The 22619-nt window shown below is 53.3% G+C and overlaps 1 protein-coding gene across 1 annotated transcript; it reads right to left on the reverse strand.

Annotated features, from left to right (window-relative positions):
* Positions 1-6674: 6674 nt before the first annotated feature.
* Positions 6675-8036, reverse strand: ADRA2A (adrenoceptor alpha 2A). Its single transcript, NM_001082693.1, is given in 7 exon segments — positions 6675-6944; positions 6947-6966; positions 6969-7071; positions 7073-7094; positions 7096-7250; positions 7253-7338; positions 7340-8036. Coding segments are annotated over 7 exon segments (1353 nt in total).
* Between the last annotated feature and the right edge of the window lie 14583 nt (positions 8037-22619).

The raw sequence follows: 22619 nt of genomic DNA on the forward strand, positions 1-22619 counted from the left end.
GTGTATACAGGTACATGCATGCATAAACACCTTCAAATCCACCCAGGCATCCACAGGGGCTGGGGAAGAAGGAGAGCCTGTGCTTTTCTTCTGCCCAGTGACCCAGCTGCTGGCCCTCGGGCGAGGTGCAGGCGTCGGGTGCCGGCCTCGCTGCAGCCTGCCCCGCACAGTGCCCCTGCTGCCTTCCATGGGCCTGGAGCCCTGCCCAGGATGTCCTCTCTCTGCCCCTCCAGCCACATGTCCCGATCCCACAGCTCTGGGCCCAGGAAGGCTGAGCCCTGTGAGCCCTGCTGGGGGCAGACAACACACACAGCAGTGGTGGCCTTAGCTCTCCCGGTTCTCTTCTGCCCAGACAGATGTAGCCATGACTGCAGAGACTGCTACACCTGCCCGCCACGCGTCCTTCCCATCATCGCAGTGCTGATGGCTTAGGTGGTAGCTCTCTCCCCTCCTCGCCTCTGGCCACCCACTGGACAAGTTCCAAGGTGCTTCTGTGCCCCTTGTGGGTTTCCTAACTGCACCCTCAATGTCCCTTCCTCACCCCTTCTCCATATACCACCTTGTTTTTTCTGGGTACGGCTTCCTAAAAGGTCCCGAGTTCCTGCCCTTGAACAGGTTGGAGAGAGCCCTGGGGCTGGTACTGTCGCGTAGTGAGTAAAGCTGCCACCTGCATGTTGGCATCCCATATGGGCTCCAGTTCAGGTCCCAGCTGCTCCACTTCTTATCTGCCTCCATACTGGTGTGCCTGGGAAGGCAGTGGAAGATGGCCCAAGACCTTGGGCCCTTGTGTCCTTGTTGGAGATCAGGTAGTAGCTCCTGACTTCGGATTAGCCCAGCCCCAGCCATTGCGGCCATTTGGGGAGTAAATCAATGGATGGAAGACTGATCTCTCTCCCTGCCTCTGCCCCTCTGTGACTCTTTCAAATAAATAAATAAACCTTTAAAAAAAAACCCTAACATCTCATCTTCCCCCACGTCCGGCCTCCCACATCCTGCAGAACCTTCTGTAGACACAAATCCCCCTGCCTTGGAGAACAGGATGGCCTGGCTGCTACAGAAATAACCTTGCAGAGAGCAGTGTCTCCAAAACGCCCACATTCCAGCACCCCATCCTCCTTCTAACTCCGCTCTCTGGCCCTGGCTGTGAAGTGGCATTTCCGTTTCAGTGGACCGAAGACACAAGCAGGAATGGGCTCACCGAGACCGCACCACGCTCCCCTCGAAGCCCCCTCAGGACTCCTCCTCGAGTGCAAATATGTCTCCCCTCAGCTCCCCAGTGTTTCCACTGCACAGCCGGGGGGCCAGGTTATTCTCAGGTGCTGATACTCAGGTTCATGAAAACACACACACACACACACACATTCACACCCAGTACACATATAATCACATGCATTCTCCCATGCACACTTACACATGTACACACACACACCAGAAAGCTCAGCCCACATTTGACAAACATAGCAAACCCTCAATTCAAGCCCAAGCTTCTAAAAGGCCAATGGCACATAGAGGCAGCTGTCCCCACGGAGAACACAAGGCTTGGCCCCTGCCCAATGTGCCTCACCCATGCAGCCACAGGCGACAGCAGATCTCCCAGACCCTGGAACCTTTTTCTTTTTTCGTGTAAGCTTAAAGCGGGGCGATAGAAAAGCCTCCAGCCCAGCAGGGCCCAACAAGTATCCCAGCCTACCGGATTCGGAGAGGTGCTCGGTACAAAGCGAAACTTCCCAGATGAGAGCTTGGGAGACAGCACACACGCTGTCCCCCTCTGTCAGCCACAAGCCACACGGGCCTGATAAAGGTTCCAGGGACTCCTGTTGCAGGTCACTTACCCCAGCATTGCCCCTGAGCATCTTAGATGCAGATGAGAAATAGCTGATCAGTGACAGATACAGATACATAGATAGAAGACAGATAGATGGTAGACAGATATAGCTAAATAGATGATAGATCATTGATATGTAGATGAGAGATAGATGATAGATGGATATAGATCGATGATAGATCAATACATAGATGAGACATATGATTGATTTATAGATGATAGATGGATATAGGTAGATGATAGATTGACTCTATAGTTAAATTCGCTCCACAGAACACACTTTTATGTAACATTAGAAAGCAGTGTGGAGAGGGATTTGCTCAAAGCCACACAGCTGGTGAAAGGCAAAACTAGCACTGGAACCTGACTACCTAATGTCCAGGTCGAGGGTCTTTCAAAAGGCCATGTTCCCTTTTTTGTAGTTAACTCTAAACCCCAAAATTTCTGGTCATCAAAGAGATCAATGCTGCTTCTGAAACAATTCAAGGGATTGCCATGGTGCCCCTTGACTCCAGCTGGCTCCTCTTGCAGGCTCGCCCTCTACCGAGAGGAGAAACGGACCCTCCTGCGCTCCATTCTCAGGTCCCCGAGCTGGGGGGCAGGGCCCAGGGCAGACTCCCAAGAGCAGGCCTGACCTTGGGCAGGTGTCTGGGGGCCTGCATTCTTCTGTGACACTTGTGTCAGAGAGGTAGGCTTCGTGACAGGTCTCCCCAAAAGGAGACAGTTTACCTTGGCACCCCCCAGGGTCAGGTTAGAGAAATGAAAGCTGAGGTCTGACCTGTGCCCTGGTGCCATTGGCACTGGTCCCACAGGGCTCAGCTGCCCCGCCCTCCAGCCAAAATCTAGGAGCCCACTGCCCCTCTCCTACTGGTGGAGCCACCAGCCACAGCCACCAATCACCGTGCGGATAGATGCCCCCGCCCTGAGTGGGCACACTCTCATGGCACTGTGGCTACTTGATGCTGCACCTGGCACATCCTGTCACCCCATGCAGCTCCAGAGTCTCCAGAGGCCCTAATCTCTGCAGACCCCAGCAGGGACAGGAGCGGGGCTTTGCACAGTTGCATGCAGGAAAGGAGGAGAAGGGGCTCACGGTGCCTAGCACCATGTTTGACCCAGAGCAGGCACCCAGCACAACAAGCTAGAACCTGCATTGGGTAAATACACGGTCACAGCAAGAGACATGGAGAGGAGAGGACCCAAGGGACCCTGGGATGCCGCAGCTCCAGCCAGCTCTCCTGGGCCTCAGTCCCTCACCCACACAATGCAGGAGCTGAGGATGCTTCTGGCTCTAAAGCACTGATTCAATTACGGAATCCCAGGGAGGGGAAGCCCAAGCTATGTTTCATCATTGCCTCCGCCCGCCTTCAGCACAGAAGCAACAGAACAAAGGTTTGTGTTGGTGCCCAGGCCCCAACGAGGCCACTCCCCCGCCCCACCACGGTGCACTTGCACCTGAGACCCAAAAGCCAGCGGCCTTAGATACCCCAGTCAAGGTCCCATCAAACAGGAGCTTCAACCACACCAACAGACCCCCTTGGCTCACTACTGGGGACAAGATGCTGTGGACCGGAGGCTGCAGAGTTGCGGTCTCACCCCTGCTCTGTCCAGGACCTCTATGGAAGCCACTTATTCTCCTCCACTCCCACCCCAACCCACACCTTTGCAGGCTGTCCCTGGAGCCTTAAGATGATCAGTGCTTTCTCCAGTGAGCCCCGAAAACCTGCAGCCCAGCCTGGGTACCCACCTTCTCTTCTCCTCCCCATCCATCTCTGAGAACTACCAGCAAGAGGGGGGGGGAGGTGAGACACCCCCTCCAGGTGACACCATCACCACACTGGCCCCTTCCCAGGGCAGCAGCAGTGGGGTGAAGGCTAGACCAATTCTTCCCTGTCACAGCGGCAGAGCCATAAACAGCAAGTACTGTGCAGCTCTGTCCCTGAGGCTGGGACACACAGCCCTGGGCTGGAAGCCTGCCAGGCTGGCCTGTTGTCTGGCACTGTGTTTGCCTTTGGGGCGATGGGTGCCCTGGTGGTGGGAGGAGGGAGAGGAGAGGCTGGGAGGAGGTGGGTATGGGCCAACAGGCCTGCCCAGGAGGCCAGCCTTGGCGCCCCTGCCTGGAGGCTGGTTTGCAAAGCCCCTGAATGAGGGTCACCACAGCCATGTGCTTGTCCACCCTCCTGACTATAAGCTCGGAGGGCCCAGGTGTGGATGGGAACTCCTCCCCACCTCTCAAGACACCGCCTGGAACCTGGTCTTCGCTGTCCCAGGCCCCTTAAGGCCCAGATCACTTCTTGGGGCCTTTGGGCCCTCCCGTCTACATGCACCCATGGTGGAGGAAGCGGAGGAGACGTGTCCACACCGGTCTGTGCAGGTGTTAGAAGCAGCCAAGCTTTCCACATCTGGTCCTCCCCAAAACTACAGCCCGTGGCCTGTGCTTGTGCTGCAAACCCAGCTCCCATACCCAGGCGCTCAATGCTCATCTGCTGCACCTGGCCACATTCACATACTCACCCCAACCTGCTCAGCTGCGTCCTAAGATGACCCGGGCCCTGGGCCCTGGGCCCTGGGTGCACAGCTGCAGGACCCTGAGCAGCTCCTTTCCTCCTGGAGCCGCCGCGTCCTCTGCCGGCTGAGGGGTTGGATTCCAGGATCTCTAAGGACACTTCCGGCTTCCAAGGGTCCTGACTGTGCTACAGGACCTCGGGCCCTCCAGGACTCAGACAAAATCACAGAAAGGCATTCTGCCTTCGGCAGACACAGTTGGAACCACCAGCAGATTCACACGTCTACCTAGAGGTTGGCCTCACACTCCATGCACACCGCACCATGGGGTACAGAGAAGGGAGACCCCCAAAACTCCATGGAAATGTGGATTATCACACTAATGTATGGATTTCAAGTTGTGTGCACTAAAATAAGCACCTCTAATTCCATTTCTCCACGAACTTTTTGAAGCACCCCTTGTACCATGCTACATATGGTCACACTTTACATGTAGTGCACATCTGGGAGTGTAGTTCATACATTCTGCCACACACACAAAGACACCTGTGTATCACACTGTGGGGTAGAGACACACTTTGGGGGCATACACACACTTCGTGTTGACCTAAATGCTGGCGCTGGACCCAACACCCATGTGTATTTAGCATTCTTTGGGTAAAGACCTCAGTGTTGGGGCATCCTGAGTGTTAGCACTGTAACTCAACAAAGGTTCCGGGTTAAGGACACAGATCCCAGAACCAGATGAAGCTATGGACTGGACTGCCCCCGCTTGCTAGCACATCACTTGCTCTCTGGGGCTCAGCTTGTTATCAGGAAGATGGGGATAATGGTAGAACTTACTTCATGGGACTCCCGGAAAGATCAAATGACACCCAGCATAGGCTGCCCACAACCTCTGGCACCCAGGAATCAGTGGCAAAGGGTGTGCTGCTCTTGCACCCCTGTTTAAAGGTATTTAGCAAGGTACACGCGCTCTTGCTAAAAGACACATCGAGTCAAATGTTTCCAGAGTCTCATGGCTTTCGAAAACTCAGCAGACAAGACGACCGATTAATTCATGTTTATTTCACATTTGATCTGTAAACTTTTATTAAAAAAAAAAAAAACACTGTTATCAGCAACATGTGCCGCCATCATCAGTTTTTCTTTAGTGAAATAAGAGTGCAGGCGTCTACAACGCGGAGAGACCCAGTTGTAAACACCAGTCTCCACCCTCCTCCCCCGGCGGCGGCTCCTCCTCCACGGGATCCCAACCTGCAAAGCAGGGGCGGGAGGCCGGCACTTTGATCCCTAAGCGCTCTGGGGGCAGGAGCGAGCGGACAGTTTGGCAGGCCCATTTGTCTTTGCAAACTGTTTACCTTGGGCAAATTGTATCAGGTTGGCTTCTTCCGCCTAATTTCCACTCCTCTGCATCTAAAAGCAGCAGCTCCAAGATTTCCCCGCGGTCAGCGCTTTCGGGCGGGCGGGGCGCGCACAGGGACCAGACAGGGACAGGCACTCCTCTTCAAGCAGGGCCCTGGAGGCGAGGAGGGGGCGCCCGGGAGAGGGGGCTCTCAAGCGAGGGGGGGCGCACGGTGCATCAGGGGGGATCATGGCTTTGCAAAACACAGGGCTGATGCCAGACTGACGCGTTGGTCCGCTTCTGTCTTGGTCCAGCACTGTGATATTTATTTACATGGGAGAAGGCATTTATGCTGCTAGGCACAAGGAGAAACGTGGACAGAAGAGTTTTCCCCGTCTGGAAATCTCAAAACAAGTCCAGGGCCAAGGGCCAGTGACCAGGGGCTGGGGAAAGGGTCGCAGGGGTTCGTGTGGCCAAGGGGGTCAGCCTGAGCCGGACGGCTGCCATCTGCCTCTGGCGGGTTCTAAGGGCAGCCTGGATTCCAGCATCCAAACCCAGGGCTGGGGACCCCCGAGGGATGGGGGCGTCCTATCAAAAATAGTGTCTATTTACAGTGGGAGGTGAGAGGCGTGGGCAGGACTGCCCTGAGTGTTTTTTTGTCCTTGCTTTTTGTTTTTTTTAAAGTTGCAAGTGGGGAGGGAGACCAGTTAGCCAGGGCTGGGTGACCCCCGCTGTCCTTTAACCCTGGGCGAGTCGGGCCCTGCGGAGTCCACTGGGAAGCCGGTCTGGGGTGCGGGGTGGGGGGCTCCCGCCTTTAGGAAACAACACTGATGAAGGGGGACCCACCAGGACACCCGACAGCGGCCGGGCGGGGGTGCGCATGGCCGGCCAGCCCTGCCGGCAGGAACCTGCCCTCCTGCGAACTGCAGGGGGAATCTCCGAGCCTGGAATCGGGGGCAGCAGCGGGCAGGACCCGGGTCCCCGCACCGCCTCGCCGGCTCACACGATCCGCTTCCTGTCCCCGCGGCATAGGATCTTCTTGAAGGCGCGGCGGAAGTCGTGGTTGAAGATGGTGTAGATGACCGGGTTCAGCGAGCTGTTGCAGTAGCCGAACCAGAAGAAGAACTTGAAGAGCGTGGGCGGCACGGAGCAGCCGACGGCCGTGAGCGTGTAGGTGAAGAAGAAGGGGAACCAGCACACCACAAACACCCCGATGACCACGGCTAGCACGAACGTGAAGCGTTTTTCGCGGTTCTGCCGCCCGCGCCAGCGAGACGCCTTGGCGCCTCCGGCGCGTGTCTCCCCGGGCCCGGCCGCCGACGCCCCGGGCCCCGCGGTCCCGGGCGCGCGCCGAGGGATGCTGTCCCCGGGCTTCACCTGGCTCGCTCGGGCCTTGCCCGGGGCCCGCGGCTTGCGGGGCCCCGGGGGCCGCTCGGCGTGCTCGGACGACGAGCTCTCCTCCAGGTCCAACGCGTCGGTTTCGCGCGGCCCGGCCGCTGCGGGCTCGCCAGCCGCGCCGTTGAGCTGCGTGGGCAGCGGCTCGGTCTCGGCGCTCGCGGAGCCCGCGCCGCGCTCGGGGCCCAGGCCATTAGGCCTGCGCTCGGCGGCCCCGGCTGGCGCGGCGGCGGCGGCGGCGGCGGTGGTGGTGGCGGAGGCGTCCGGACCCCTGCGGCTTGGCGGCACGCGCGTGCGGCGCTTGGCGATCTGGTAGATGCGCACGTAGACCAGGATCATGATGAGGCAAGGCACGAAGAAGGAGCCGGTGCAGGAGGCGATCACGTACCACTTCTGGTCGTTGATTTCGCAGCGCTGCCGCCCGCCGCCGCCGCCGCCGCCCTTCCTCTCGATGGAGATGAGCGGCGGGAAGGAGATGACGGCCGAGATGACCCACACGGTGACGATGATGGCCTTGATGCGGCGCGGCGTGCGCTTCAGGTTGTACTCGATGGCCTGCGTGATGGACCAGTAGCGGTCCAGGCTGATGGCGCACAGGTGCGCGATGGACGACGTGCAGAAGAGCACGTCGAGCGCCAGGTAGATCTCGCACCACGCCTGGCCAAAATACCAGTAGCCCATGACCTCGTTGGCCAGCGAGAAGGGGATGACAAGCGTGGCCACCAGGATGTCGGCCGAGGCCAGCGACACCAGGAAGAGGTTTTGGGGCGCCTTGAGCGCGCGGCTGGTGAACACGGCGATGATGACCAGCACGTTGCCGAACACGGTGAGCAGCATGAGCAGGCCGGCCAGGCACACCAGCGTGAGCGTCACCTGCAGGGAGTACGGGCTGGCCCGGGCGCCGCCCCCTGGCGCCTCGCTCCCGTTCCAGCTCCCGTTGCCCGCGTCCGGCTCCAGGGAGCCCATGGGCGCGAAGCTGCCCTCGGCCAGCGGCTGCTCCTGGCGGAACATGAACGCGGGCGCCCGCTCGCCCGGGCCTGCTGCCAGCAGCCTTCCGGCCCGGCGTCCGTGGGTCCTCCTCTTCCTCCCGCGCCCCGCGCGCCCCGCAGCGCCTCACATAGGGAGGGGGCCGCGGGGAGGCCGCGCCCGAGCTGGGAGGGCGCTAGTGGGGGCTCATGGTCCCGGCTCCCGCGAACAGCGCCGGCCGCCGCTGCGGGCGCTCCGCGTGGGCGCCTTCTCTCTCGGGGCCCCTGTACACGGCCAAGTTTTGTTTGTCCGCCAAGGGAGAGATTAGGGCGAGTGAGCCGGTGGGCAAAACGAGATTTATTCTTCAAGAAGGAACAGAAATCATCGGTGGCCGGCTGGCTTGGAAGGGCGACAGGAAATTGTTTCTGTGTCTGCAAGTTCTATATGTACGGAATATATGTGTATCTCGACTCCTGAGCCTGAGCGAAAGCGAGAGGGCTTACCGTGTGCGAGGTCCGCCGCGCCCCCAGGAAGCGGAGCCGGCGTGCGGGTGCGGGCTGGGGTCCTGCGTCTGTCTCCTTAGATCCCCGAGGCGAGGACCGGCTCTCTCGCTGCCCCCAGGCGCGGCGGTGCGGGCCGCCTTCGGCCCGGGGCCAGGGCACCGACTCCGCCGCCTCTCGGAGCGCCGCGGGACTTCCAAAGTTGCGCTCCCTGCGGGGGCTGGAGCGCGACGCGCGGAGCTCGGGGGCGGTGGCGGGGCGAGGGGTGTGGGCGCCGCATGAAAGCGCCCCAGGGCTCAGGCAGGCTGGGGGCAGGTGAGCAGGCGCCGCTCCGGGAGCCGCCGGCCCGTGGCAGGGCGTCTCCTGGCCGTCGACCGGGTGGGCGCCGAGCCCTGCCAGCCGGCCGGGCCGGGGGTCCGGGGACGGCGTGAGCTGGGGCAGGAGCGCGCGGCCGCGGAGACAGCGCTGGGGTGGCCGGGCGGCGGCGCGCCGGCCGCTGGGCGTCTGCACGGAAGCCGGAGCCGCTGCTGCTCGCCGCGCTACGGTGGACTGGTTTTATAGTCCCAGGATCAAGCCGGCGTCGCCGAGCAGCCGGCGTCAGCCCCCACGTGGGAAGCCGACCCTCCTCCGCCCCTCGCACCTCCCCTCCGCCAGTCTAGCGCCCGCACCCCGCGCAGGACCCCGGGGAGCGCTGCCCCCGAGGCTGAGCCGGCCCGCTCCGGAGGCGGAGACCTTGAGCGAGGGGCTTCACCAGACAGACACCAGACAGAGGAGTGGGAGGCGGCTCCTGCTGCGAGCTGGCCGTGCCGGGCCGGGCCGGCAGAAGGCGGCGGGCACCCAGGAGTCCCCATAGCCAGCTGGGTCCTGCAAGGAAGGGGCTGGCGGGGAACCGTGGCCCAAATCCGGAGAAGCCGCCTCGCCTCCGGCACGGTTCGCAACCCCAACAGCCAGGCCGCCGTCGTCCGCAGGTGCTCCTGGCCGCCGGGGCGCGAGGATTCGTGGCGGGGAAGGAAGGTGCGGGTTCGGATCGAGCCCCTGGGGCGGAATGGACAGCACCCGCGGGGGAGCGAGCCGGGCCAGGCCAGGGATCAGGCATCCCCTCGGGGGAAGAGGCGGCCACGTGTGTCCCCCCCCACCCCTCCCCGCAGCCAGAGGTGTCTGCGGGACCAGAGCAGCCCGGACTCCGGACCGCGCCCCCTTAGCTCGCTGCGGGGAGGGGTCCTGGAGGCGGAGGCCGCGCGTGGCGGCAGAGCGAGGGCGCACTGACACCTGCTGGCCGCTCGCCGCCACGGCTGGGAAGCGACCCCGAGCGCCGAGCGCCTCGTGTCTCCGCTGTTCTCTGCCTGCGGTGCCTCTTTCTCTAAGAGCCGGAGCGCCTCGACTTTCATCGCACTTCGTTGTGTTGCCGAAGTCTTCCTCAAGCAGAGGTTCCATGATAAGGTCGCATCAGGAAGGGCTCTGCGGGACTGGCATCCCCCACGCCGGATCCTGCGTCTCCGGGCACGCAGCTCCGGGAACTTTGTCGAGACACAAAATCTACTCAAGGTGCACACAGACCAAATTTCAGTGGGGGTACGGGTCCGACCGAGGCAGACAGGGTGTTTTCCAGGTTCTCCCTCTGTGTTAACAAAGCACGGCGGGGGTGACGGGCCACTTTCCCCATGAGTGCTGGCTGTCCCGGCATAGCTTCTAAGTCAACGGGTAGCATAAGAGTAAAGCCTCGGAGGGATAGGAGGTGTCAGGGGGAGAGAGATTAGATCTCAGGACAAGTTGTCTTATGGGACCACTAAACCAAAATGCCTTTTGTAGTCACCCAAGCTGGACTGGCAGAGGCTGGACAGACCAGCCAGATGCAGCCTCGGGTCTGGCTGGGGGTGAGGACCTTGAACATCACCTTTGAACCCTATACTTGCAGCCCCCAGGGATGCAGTTGCTACTGCTCCTGCTCTTGGTGTAGCCTTGAGCTTGGTGACCTTTCAAACTCAGATGTCTCATCCGGCCTCTGTAACTTCGCCTCCAAACTCTCCCCCAGCGGGACGACCTCCCTCTCTGGCCTAAATTCTTGGAGCCTTTCATAGCCCAGTTCTGGGGAATCTAAAGAAGGCTGCGAAGGAGCCGCTTCCCCACGCTCTGAGTTTCTTGGCAGAGGGCAGGTGCACTGCCAATGGGCTCGGTTGGAAGTGTGACTTGCATGCAGCACTGAGAGCCTCAAGCCTCAAGGATGAGTGATTTTGGACCGGCAAAAATCAAAGGCCACAGCCCTTTGTCGTTTGCAACGTTCATAGAACTTGGAGCTACGGAAACCCATCACGGGCTTCCAACATACTGGCCTCCTTTTTATTTCACTAGAAGCAAAGAGAAATGGAAGCAAGTCTACAGGGCTTCCCTGTCTTGAAATCGCTGCTGCGAACTTGTGTGTGAGTCCTCTCATCACAATTTCTGAATGTTTCCCAAACAGCCAATTTGGTTTGTTAATTCTTGGGTTTGGAGTCTTTTCTCCTAAAATGGAAACGGGTCTTCCAAAGAGCTAGGGACCCTGAGGCCGATGCACAAGCAATGTTAATAACAGCTTCCTTTTGTTAAGGACCTAGCTGAGTCATGTCCAGCAGGGGCACGTGCAGAGCCCTTGTATACACAGTTCTTCCTCTGACATGGGTTCCTTATCGTCACAGGGTCCGTATCTCCAGCTTTGAAAAGCTACATGGACACCATTAAATTTCGCTGGAGGATTTCCTGCTGTGCCTGCTGAGTGAGGCAATGCTGAGCAGAGAGCCATTTGTGAAGACAATAATTCTTCCCCAGGCCTGTGTATCAGCATTGCCTGGGAAGGCAAAATGCACTTAGCAATGCCCTGCCGGAGAAATGGTGATCCCTCCAGTCCAGGGTGGGATGCGGCCTGTGTATTTTAGCAGAGCTCATTGGAGGCTGCTGTAGCACATCCTGCTGAGGACCCACCACCCAAAACACTAAGCTCAATGGGGAGGGATTACTGAGCAAGGACTGGAGGGGGTGTCCGTGTCCAAGCTACCTGGGGACTTTGGGAGCCAACCAGAGCTAGAAGGCAGAGGCCCCAGTCCCAGACTCAGTGCCCTGTTTGTCCAGCCAGTAGCCTGCTTGGATGCTGCCATAGCCATCCAGGGAACTGGGGCGCAGCAAGCATTTGATAGTCACTGTAAATGAGGAGGTTGGCTTTGATGCCCTGAGTTCACCTTTGGGCACCAATGCGAGCCCATTACTACTTCTATTATTCATAAAAATAAGTCCTATGTATTGGCATAGACCACACGCCAGGCATGATGCTGAGCAGTTTATGTGCTATATATTATTCTGTATAATTTTAAAACAACCCCTCAGTGTTGATACTGTTATTTGCCTCTATAGCAGGGAAAAGCAAGGCTCCAAGAGGCTAAGTAAATTGCCCAGCTAATAAGTGGCCCGGTCGGACTAAGACCTGTGTTTCCCAATCGTCAGCTTGACCCGCTTTCTAACACCCTTGCCGGGAACCCCTGCCCCCTACAGCACTGGCAAAGGGAAACCTGCAAGAGCTCCATCAGCGATGAGGGTGCAGACAAGCTGACAAACCCTCCCTCTATCCCTGTGCATTCGTGGCTACTGGAGCAGAAGAGTAAGGACAAGACGTTACTCTTTCAGTCCATGTCTGTTGCCCAGCGCACTAGAGGTGGCATCAGGATACTGTAGAAGCCTGAGCCTCCCCCATGACCAGTCTGATGGAAACATTGCACTGGCTGGATTGGCAACCTCGGCCCCGTCAGAGGTGCCCATGGGTATTTAACCATACTTTAGATGAACTCCTGCTCTAGTGACATGATTCCTTTGTACCATGGTCTTGCACGGGGCAAAGACCATCCTGTTTATCCCTGTATTCCCAGAGCACACCTGAAATGAGCTCTTTAAAAACCATTTCGAGGGGCCGACACTGTGGCAGACAAGGTTAAGCCTCTGCCATTCAGATCTGGCCGAAAATCCCATGAGAGCATTTCAGGCATGGAAAGCCAAGACATAGTGGCAAAAACTGTTCTGCATGAAGGATCTCTGTGGGTGAGACCCCAGTGGAAAGAAGGGGCCATCAAAGAAGGATGTGCTTTTCTCTGAAGGGAGGAGAGAACTTCCACTTTGCATATGGCCCTGTCTAAATACCGATGTAGTTTGTGGACTCCAGAGGCTTCCATAGGCTTAGCAGCTCATGTCAAGAGCCTCGGGTGGTCACTGATGTCATAAATAAGGATGTTAATTGTTAAATCGGCAACAGGAGTCACTGTGCACTTACTCCCCATGTTGGACCTCTGTCTTTAATGAGGTATACTATGAGAATTAACAGTAAAACTTGTCTTCAAACAGTACTTTGTACTTTGTATATCTGTGTGGGTGCAAACTGTTGAAATCTCTACTTAGTATAGAATTGGTCTTCTGTATATAAAGATAATTAAAAATGAATCTTAATGAATAGGCAGTGGTGTGGGAGTGGGAGTGGGAGTGGGAGGGCAGGAATGGGAGGAAGAACCACTATATTCCCAAAATCTGTGCATCTGAAATTTGTATTCATTAAATAAAAACCTCCTAAAAAAAAAAAAGATTAAGCAGCCTCTGCCTGTGATGTCGGCATCCCATATGAGCCACAGTTCAGATACTGGCTGACCTACTTCTGATCCAGCTCCCTGCAAATGCACCTGGGAAAACAGCAGAGGATGACCCAAGTAGTTGGGCCCCTCATCCATGTGGGAGACCCAGAAGGATCTCCTGGTTCCTGGCTTCAGACCAGTCCAGCCCCAGTGGCCATTTGGCAAATGAACCAGCAGGTAGAAAGTCTCTGTCTCTTCATCTCTCTTTCTAAGTCTGACTTTCAAGTAAATTTTTTTAAAAAACATTTTGCTAGAATCTACTCCTTGAGATTCTGATTCTATATGACTAAAGTGGAATCTGGGCATGTTGTATTGTTTTTTTTTTAAAGTTTTTTTATTTATTTGAATGTCAGAGTTACACAGAGAGAGAAGGAGAGGAAGAGAGAGAGAGAGAGTTGAGAGAGTCTTCCATCCGCTGGTTCACTCCCCAGTTGGTCACAACACCAGGAGCCAGGAGCTTCTTCCAGGTCTTCCATGGGGGTGCAGGAGCCCAAGGACTTCGGCCATCTTCTACTGCTTTCCCAGGCCATAGCAGAGAGAGAAGAGAAGCTGCCGGGACTCAAACCTGCACCTATATGGGATGCCGGCACTGCAGGCAGTGGCTTTACCCGCTGTGCCACAGCGCTAGCCCCACACTGTATTGTTAACAAATACTCAAGTACTTTGATAAACACCAAAATGAAAGGCACACTGGCATTGCTCCTTCATAAACACTTGCATGATGACTGCGTGAGTGCATGGTTGGATTTCATTTACAAACTTGAGCTACCAACGAGGCAAGAGGCCCAGCAGCAGTGGCTGAATAGCTTGCATTTCACTCCAAACTCAGGAGTTATCTGAACTAATTCAGGGCTACAGGATTAGGATTCTCTTAATCTTTTTTTTTCTTTAAAGGAACAGTTAGGTAGAGAGAGATATTCTAATCTAGCTCTCCTCTAGGCAATTTACCAATAAATGAAAGCTGTGTAAGCTGAATCACCATTCACCCTGGAGTTATATCTGAAATTAGAGCGTCAGCCAACACCCAAATGAGCCTCAGCTCCTATCTTCCTCCGATGATGATGTCATCTAGGAGGAGTAAGGGAGCTGGGTGGGAGGCAGGATGAATTGCTACCTTTTTTTTTTTTTTTTTTTTTTTTGAAGAAGCAACTGCCAAGGAAACCTACCAATTGCCCCCAATTGCTCCTGGACCGTGACAAAACCCTCACAAGAGAAATGTGGCCACACATGCACACAAACAGGGCATTCTTAAACACACATTGTCAGCCATCTGAACACGCCCAGCAGGCGGGGACCATTGGGTTCCTACTACTGTCCAAACCCTGTCACTGCTGGAACCGCGCGCTGCAGTGAGCTACAGATATCTGTCAACTCACAGCACTGCCAAAAGAGGGAGAAGTCACTAGGAAAAAAAAAAATTTGTTTCTTCTGGACTGTTATTTAATTCCTCCGCCTGACTGTACCTGGCAGGAACCCTCTGGAATCCCGCTGACACTGAAGGTTAACGGAAGCCAAGAGAAGCATCAATTCCCAGAGTGTTGTGGGAAGCTGCCCTACTCACCACCTTCCATGATTCTCTTCACCGATGCCAGACCAGTTCTGCTGCACCCACCAAAACAAGTGACAAGTCCTGCTTTTGCCGTCATCTTTTTTTTTTTTTTTAGGTGCTAGCCCATCCTGCCCCATCCTGGAAAATGAAGCCAGATGTTTTCTTTCTCTGGAAGGGTCCCTGGCCAAAACCAAAAAGACAGTGGTTGGTGCCAGAATCAACTTTACCTTGAGGATGCCAGGAAGCATTGGGCTCCCAGCTGACTCTTGGCCGCTGCCCTACTCTGCAGTGCCCGTTTGCATTTCCACTAAAACATGACCAGGGCTGTGCACGGCTGAGCACACAGCTCGGCACCACTCGCCGCAGTCTTCCAGGCCAGTCCTCATAAACATGTGCCCTAGCCCATCACGTCCAGGTGACTCTGCCTGCCTGCTCCGTTGCACCAGCTATGAGGAGCAATGGCAGAGCAGGTGAGCTAGAGCCACTGGCCCCTGAGCAGAAAGGAGATATCTGTCACTCACAGTAATGACTCTTGAGCTAACAGTCCATTCATCTAATTAGGGGAGGGGTATCACCCGTCACATTTACTCAGAGAAACCACAGAGATGCTGTCCCCCCACCCCCAACACACACACAGCACTTAAGGGGTAGTCCCTGGAAATGATCTGGTTGGTTGTTTTTTGTTTTGTTTTGTTTCCATTCTCCCTAGTTGGTGACATCAAGCAAACACGCTCATCCTTCCTAAAGGGATCACTGCCTATGAGGTCCCAGGCTTTCACATGAAGTCATTAAGAAACTGGACTTTGGAGTAAGATAACTGGGTTCTGGTCTTGCTTTTTGCATTTAATAATTGCATTTCTTGGGGCTGGGGCTGTGGCGCAGTAAGTTAACGCCCTGGCCTGAAGCATCGGCATCCCATATGGGCACCAGTTCAAGTCCCAGCTGCTCCACTTCCAATCCAGCTCTCTACTATGGCCTGGGAAAGCAGAAGATGGCCCAAACCCACCTGCGTGGGAGACCCAGAAGAAGCTCCTGGCTCCTGGCATTGGATCAGTGCAACTCCGGCCACTGTGGCCAATTGGGGAATGAACCATTGGATGGAAGACCTCTCTCTGCCTCTTCTCTGTGTAACTCTGACATTCAAATAAATAAAATCTTTAAAAACATAAGAATTACGTTTCTTTCACGTTTGGAGATGACAGTAGAAATAGTTCTCCATACCTTTTGCGTTCTCTTAAATGGAGATTAAATGTGTGAGTATGTGGAAAGGATATCGCATGCCATTGGCTTGTACATGTGCTCAAAAACAGGCCAGCACCGCGGCTCACTTGGCTAATCCTCTGCCTACAGCGCCAGCACCCCGGGTTCTAGTCCCCGTTGGGGCGCCAGATTCTGTCCCTGTTGCTCCTCTTCCAGTCCAGCTCTCTGCTGTGGCCCGGGAAGGCGGTGGAGGATGGGCCAAGTGCCTGGGCCTTGCACCCACATGGGAGACCAGGAGGAAGCACCTGGCTCCTGGCTTCGGATCGGCGCAGCTCACCAGCCATAGCAGCCATTTGGGGGGTGAACCAATGGAAAAAAGGAAGACTTTTCTCTCTGTCTCTCTCTCTCTCACTGTCTAACTCTGCCTGTTAAAAAAAGGGGGGGGGGGCACTTCAAAAAGCTTGTGAAAATGCAATTTAAAAAGTTTTCATGCAGAAAATTTTGAAATCTACACAGTTTTTTTTTTCCTCCATAATAAGTCTCTTCCATTAACTTTTTGAAGATCTCCTGGACATTAGATACATTTGCTTGTTTGTTTGGTAATAGCTTCTTGTTCCTGAATCTGGAGCTTCTTCAGACAGAAGCAAACAGATACGTGGATCTGACAACCCTAAAGGGGGACTGGGAATTAATTTGCATGATGAATAATAATCTACAAAATAAAATGAAAGTGGGAAACCTGACTTCAATGGCTGTTGACAAGTGTTGATGGTATGTGTGTTGGTGGTTTAGAAGTGTTCATAATATCTAAGAAAGGCGCAGGTGGAGTTAAGCACAACGTTAGCTACCAAGGAAGAGGTGCAAACACCAGTGACATTCAGAGAATCGAGGAGCTTCCCACCAGGGTCCTTCAGTACAGTCGTTATCACAGATGAAAATGGAATTGCTTTCTTGGGAGGCAATTTGAAGGCAGAGTTCATGTCCACCGGTTGATTTTGAGTCCAGTGTAGACCTGGACTGCAGATACAGAAGAGTATAGAGAAAGAGAGATGGGGGAGGGGGGGCGTTAAATCTTAAAGCTGATAGGACCTAAGATAAAATAGGATAAATAAGCTGATGTAGTCTCAGTGTGTTTTCTTTTGCAATCTGAGCCAACTTTAACTGGCCAAACAAAATAGAACAGGAAATGGATTGATGCACATAATTGAAATTTAGTTCAAGCCAGGGGCAAAGAGTTGGCTCTGGACAAGGTTGATGCAGGGGCTCGATACTGTCACTAAGAAGCCTGATGCTGTCTCTCCACTCATCCCTGCTCCAGGGGAAAAGGAAAGAGGACTAAGCAAAACTCAGAGTAACAGATGTAAGGACACTTGTAGCCTTCCCCTGGCCCCCACGAAAGCAGCCGCCTCTGGTCTCCCAGCACTCCCACTTGCATGTCCTGTTGCTAGGAAGCCAAGGCAGACCTCTCATTTCTTGTTCTTAGATTCCTTGAGATTCCAGAACCCACACAACTACTGCCCCCTTTCTCCTCAGTCTCTGTGAGTTGCTCTCTGTTCTGCACAAACAGAAGACTTGGCTGTAATTTCACAAAAATATTTATTGGGCATCCTAAATGAACCAGATCCAGTGCTAGACACTGATGACGTAACCATCAATAAGACATAATTTTCAAGTCTGTACACTGGGAAGTCTTTGAGAACAATCTTTTATGTCGACCTCACTGGTATTCAAATAATTTAAATAAAGTAAATGAGCTTTTAAACAAGCAAGGAATAGTTCTCATGATGCTGACACTCTGAGGCCGGGCTTTTCAGCACTGCTTGTCCAATGATGTAGACATGAACGATATAAAACAGAAATTTAAAATGACTTACCTGGGGTTCTAGTCCCAGTTGGGGCGCTGGTTCTGTCCCGGTTGCTCCTCTTCCAGTCCAGCTCTCTGCTGTGGCCCAGGAAGGCAGTGGAGGATGGGCCAAGTGCTTGGGCCCTGCACCCGCATGGGAGACCAGGAGGAAGCACCTGGCTCCTGGCTTCGGATCGGCGCAGCGCACCGGCCGTAGCAGCCATTTAGGGGGTGAACCAATGGAAAAAAGGAAGACCTTTCTCTCTGTCTCTTTCTCTCACTGTCTAACTCTGCCTGTCAAAAAAAAATTAAAACAAAAAAAGACTTACCTGGGGCTGGCATTGGGGTACAGCTAGTGAGGTCAGGTCAAGTTTGGAGTGTCTGTTCCTGTCCCAGGTACTCTGCTCCCCACCCAGCTTCCTGCTAATGTACCTGGGAAGGCAACAGACGATGGTCCAAGTGCTTGGGGCCTGCTACTCATGTGGAGAAACCAGGATGAAGCTCCTGGTTCCAGGCTTCAGCCTGGCCCAGCCCCAACTGTTGCAGCCATGTGAGGAGTGAACCAGCAAATGAAGATCTCTCTCGCTCACTCACTCTCTCTCTTCTTTCAGATAAATAGATAAAAATATCTTTTTTAAATCTTTGAGCCACTTCTGGTGCCGGGAACAACGAGGGAAGCCTCTGATCATGTCTCTGTGCTAGGAAGCCTCTGATCATGTCTCTGTGCTAGGAAACGCCACAACGAGAACAACCAGCACTACAACTGAAACATCTGGAAAAGACAAACAGCTATGCCCTGGAAAAGAAACAGTGGAAGGCAGATTGAGAAGGGGAAACAAATAATTGAGGAAAAAATCCTCAAGAGAGAGGTTTTTTTGTTTTGTTTTGTTTTTTCATCTTTTCTCTCTCAAATTTGAGCCTCAGAAGGCTTCCGTTGTGGGGCTGAGCCGCAGGTGCAAACAAGGACAACAGAGAGAGAGCAGCCCCATCTTTCAGGCCAGACGACCAGAAAAGGTCAGCTTTGAGCTGGGAAATGGGAAGCGAGTCTCCAGCATGGTTTTTCCCTTATTTTTCTCTTTTTCACTCTCTTCCCTTTGCCACTAGATGGTCTCCAACTGGGAGAAATTCTTGTCAGAAGCACAGGTAGCGAAAACAATGGGAAAAGAATTCTGATTTGACTGGGAGAACATGGAAGGGAGGACCTGGTGCTCTGAAGGGCAGGGGAGTAGGGTGAGGGGTCAGGGTGTTGTTATCCTTTTCTGCTTGAGGATGGGCTCAGGTATGCAGAACTAGGTGGCAGGATCTTGGAGAACTAAACTCCTAAAGAAGCCTGTCCTTCCAACCACAGGAATGGGAAGAGGGATCCCCAGAAGCAAGCCAAGAGTGCTTGGGGGAACCCAAAAAGAAGCGTGCTGGAGCAAGGAGTCCCCCAAGCCTGTGAATGGGCAGCCATAAGTCTCAGGTGCACCAGTGCGGTGCGCATGCAGGGACTGGATGCTGGGAGCACAGCCACAGAGGAGACAGAACCCAGAGTGCTAGGTACAATATCCAAACGGGACCTAAAATTCCTCAACAGACGAGGAGCCGTGTGTCAGGGGACAAGGAAAACCACAAACGCATGCCTCACCTGAGATGTTCAAATTGTCCAACAGAGCATGAAAGTAGCTAGTGTAACTTACAAGAGGTGAAGGGGAACCCTCATGAAACAAATGAAAAGATAGACATTTTCAGCAGAGAAATAAGAACAACAAAGAACCCAAAAGCCAACTTAAAACCAGAAAATACTCTGCAAACAATGGGAACTCACTGGAAGGGCCCAAGTTTCCTAGGACTACTCTAACAACCTGCAGCAAACGAGGAGGCTGGAGGCTGACAGTCACACAGATGCATTCTTCCAGAGCAGCAGAATACAGAGGTATGAAACCAAAGAATGGGAAGGCTGGCTCTCTCCCTCTCGCTCTCACTCTCTCACTCTAGTTCTCTCGCTCTTTCTCTCCTGCAAAGCTCCAGAGCAGAAGTCTTGCTGACCTCTTCCAGCTCCTGGTGGCTCCTTCCATTCCTTGGTTTGTGGCACTATCACTCCAATCTCTGCCTCAGTTTCACAAGGCTTCCCTCTGTGCATCTCCATGTCCAAATCTCTCCCTTCTCTTACAAAGACACAAGGACTTGGGGGATGCTCTAAATCAAGACAGTTTCATCTTAAGGTTCTTAAATAATCATATCTGAAAAGACCAAATAAGGTCACAACCTACAGCTCTGGTTGAATGTGAATTCTGGGTAAGCACTATTCAATCCACTAAAGGGCTCAATAGCAGAATAACTATGGCAGGGGCAAAGTCTCAGTGAACTTGGAGATCAATAGAAATACCAAAGGAAGTTATTCCATCTGAAATGAAATGATACCAGAAGGAAACTTGGAACCTCAGGAATGAAGAAAGAATAGTACGTGGGAAATCTTGGTATATCAGCTTGCTAGGGCTGCCATAGCACAGTGCCATACACTGGGTGTCTTAAACTAAGGGAATTTTTTGGCCTCAAGATTCTGGAGGCTCCTTCCTCACACAAAATAACTCAAATCGGATCAAGCAAGAGCTAAAATTACATTATTAGAAAAAAAACACAGGTGTAAATCTTTCAGGCTTGCATTAGGTAATGGTTTCTTAAATGTGACACTTAAAACATAAACAAAGAAAAAATAAATACACTGGACTTCACAAAAATTAAAACCATCTGTGTTTCAGAGAGCACAATGAAGAAAATGAAAAGACAGCCTAAAAAATAGAGGGAAATATTGACAAATTACAGATCTGAAAAGAGCCCTCCTATTTAGAATATCTAAAGAATCTTTGTAACTCAACAATAAACAGAAAAGTCACTAAAATTTAAAATAGACGAAGGATTTGAAGAGACATTTCTCCAAAGTAGATAGGCAGGTAACTAGTAAGCGTGTGAGACAATCCTGAATCTCATTAGTCACTACAGAAACGCATGTACAATTTCACTTCAAACCTACTAGAACAGCTGAAATTGACAGACAGAAGCAGATGATGCGTGCATGGGAGGGGGGGGGGGCACTGCCGAGAAAGCCACTTGGAAAAGCTGATGTCAAAAGAAAAAAAGTAACCGGCCCTGTGGCTCACTAGGCTAATCCTCCGCCTTGTGGCGCTGGCACCCCAGGTTCTAGTCCCGGTCGGGGCGCCGGATTCTGTCCCAGTTGCCCCTCTTCCAGGCCAGCTCTCTGCTGTGGCCAGGGAGTGCAGTGGAGGATGGCCCAAGTGCTTGGGCCCTGCACCCCATGGGAGACCAGGAGAAGTACCCGGCTCCTGCCATCGGATCAGTGCGGTATGCCGCACTGGCCACAGCGGCCATTGGAGGGTGAACCAACGGCAAAGGGAAGACCTTTCTCTCTGTCTCTCTCTCACTGTCCACTCTGCCTGTCAAAAAAAAAGGAAAAAATAATTAATAAATAAAAGATAATGACAAGTGTTAGCCACTTAAAAATTGTATGGAAAGGCAGACTTAAAAGATAAGCTTATTTTGGTGTCAAAAAATTGAAATCCATGCGGTTTCTTTGTACATGTGATACTGTACCCTTCCCAGTGCGTCACATGCAGATTAACATGATGTCTCCCTGCCTCTCTCTGGCGATACTCAATCAAGGTGTTTACTGGACTTCCTTTTATAGTCATTTTTTTTCTCCTTGCAACTAACAAGTAGTCTGTGGGGAATCACATCACAGCCCTGAATGCAGATACGCTGCTCTGCATTAGTTTCCCCTTAGGATTTTTATACCCATTGATGATTTTTGTTTGAAACCATTTTTACTATGAGGGTTGTCAAATTATCTTCTAACCTCAACCTCTCTCCTAATTTATCAGTCAGATCTTGGCATCCAGCAAGAAACCTCACTTCTGCACCTATTCATGAACCTATCATTGATATGGACTCACAAGTTCCTGGTTTTCAATAGCTTATAATCACTCAATTACATTGATGTTCAAATTCAAGTTTTCAAAAATTTCATGGGCAATCTGTATTATGTAAAAACTGCATGGATTTCAATTTTTTGATATAAATATATCTACATACATATGGATACTGAGATTCTTTATATAAATAGCAATGTTTTTTAAAAATTTATTTATTTACTTGAAAGTCAGAGTTACACAGAGAGAGAAGGAGAGGCAGAGAGAGAGAGCAAGAGAGAGAGAGGTCTTCCATCTGCTGGTTCACTCTTCAATTGGCAGCAATGGCCAGAGCAGGGCCGATCTGAAGGCAGGAGCCAGGAGATTCTTCTGAGTCTCCCATGTGGGTGCAGGGGCCCAGGGATTTGGACCATCTTCTACTGCTTTCCCAGACCATAGCGAGAGCTGGATCAGAAGTAGAGCAACCGAGATTTGAACCAGCACCCATATGGGATGCTGGCACTGCAGGTGGCGACTTTACGCACTACGCCACAGCGCTGGCCCCAGTAGCTATACATTTTAATTCCATATTTCCAAACTTTTTGAAGAACTCTTGGGGCTGGCACTGGGGTGTATTGGGGTAACCATCTGCCTGCAGCACCAGCATCCTATATGGGCACCAGTTTGAGTCCCAGCTGTTCCACTTCCCATCCAGCTCCTTGCTGATGGCCTGGGAAAACAATAGATGACCCAAGTGCTTGGGCCCCTGCACCCATGTAGGAGACCCAAAAGAAGCTCCTGGCTCCTGGCTTTGGATCAGCTCAGCTCTGGCTGTTGCAGCCACTTGCAGAGTGAACCAGTGGATCGAAGACCTCTCTGTCCCCTCACCTCCCCCCTGTAACTCTGCCTCTCAAGCAAATAAGTAAATCTTAAAAAAAAAAAAAAA

Source organism: Oryctolagus cuniculus, chromosome 15 (assembly GCF_051225735.1).
Source record: "Oryctolagus cuniculus isolate XC-2025 breed Fujian yellow rabbit chromosome 15, ASM5122573v1, whole genome shotgun sequence".
Classification (NCBI taxonomy): domain Eukaryota; kingdom Metazoa; phylum Chordata; class Mammalia; order Lagomorpha; family Leporidae; genus Oryctolagus; species Oryctolagus cuniculus.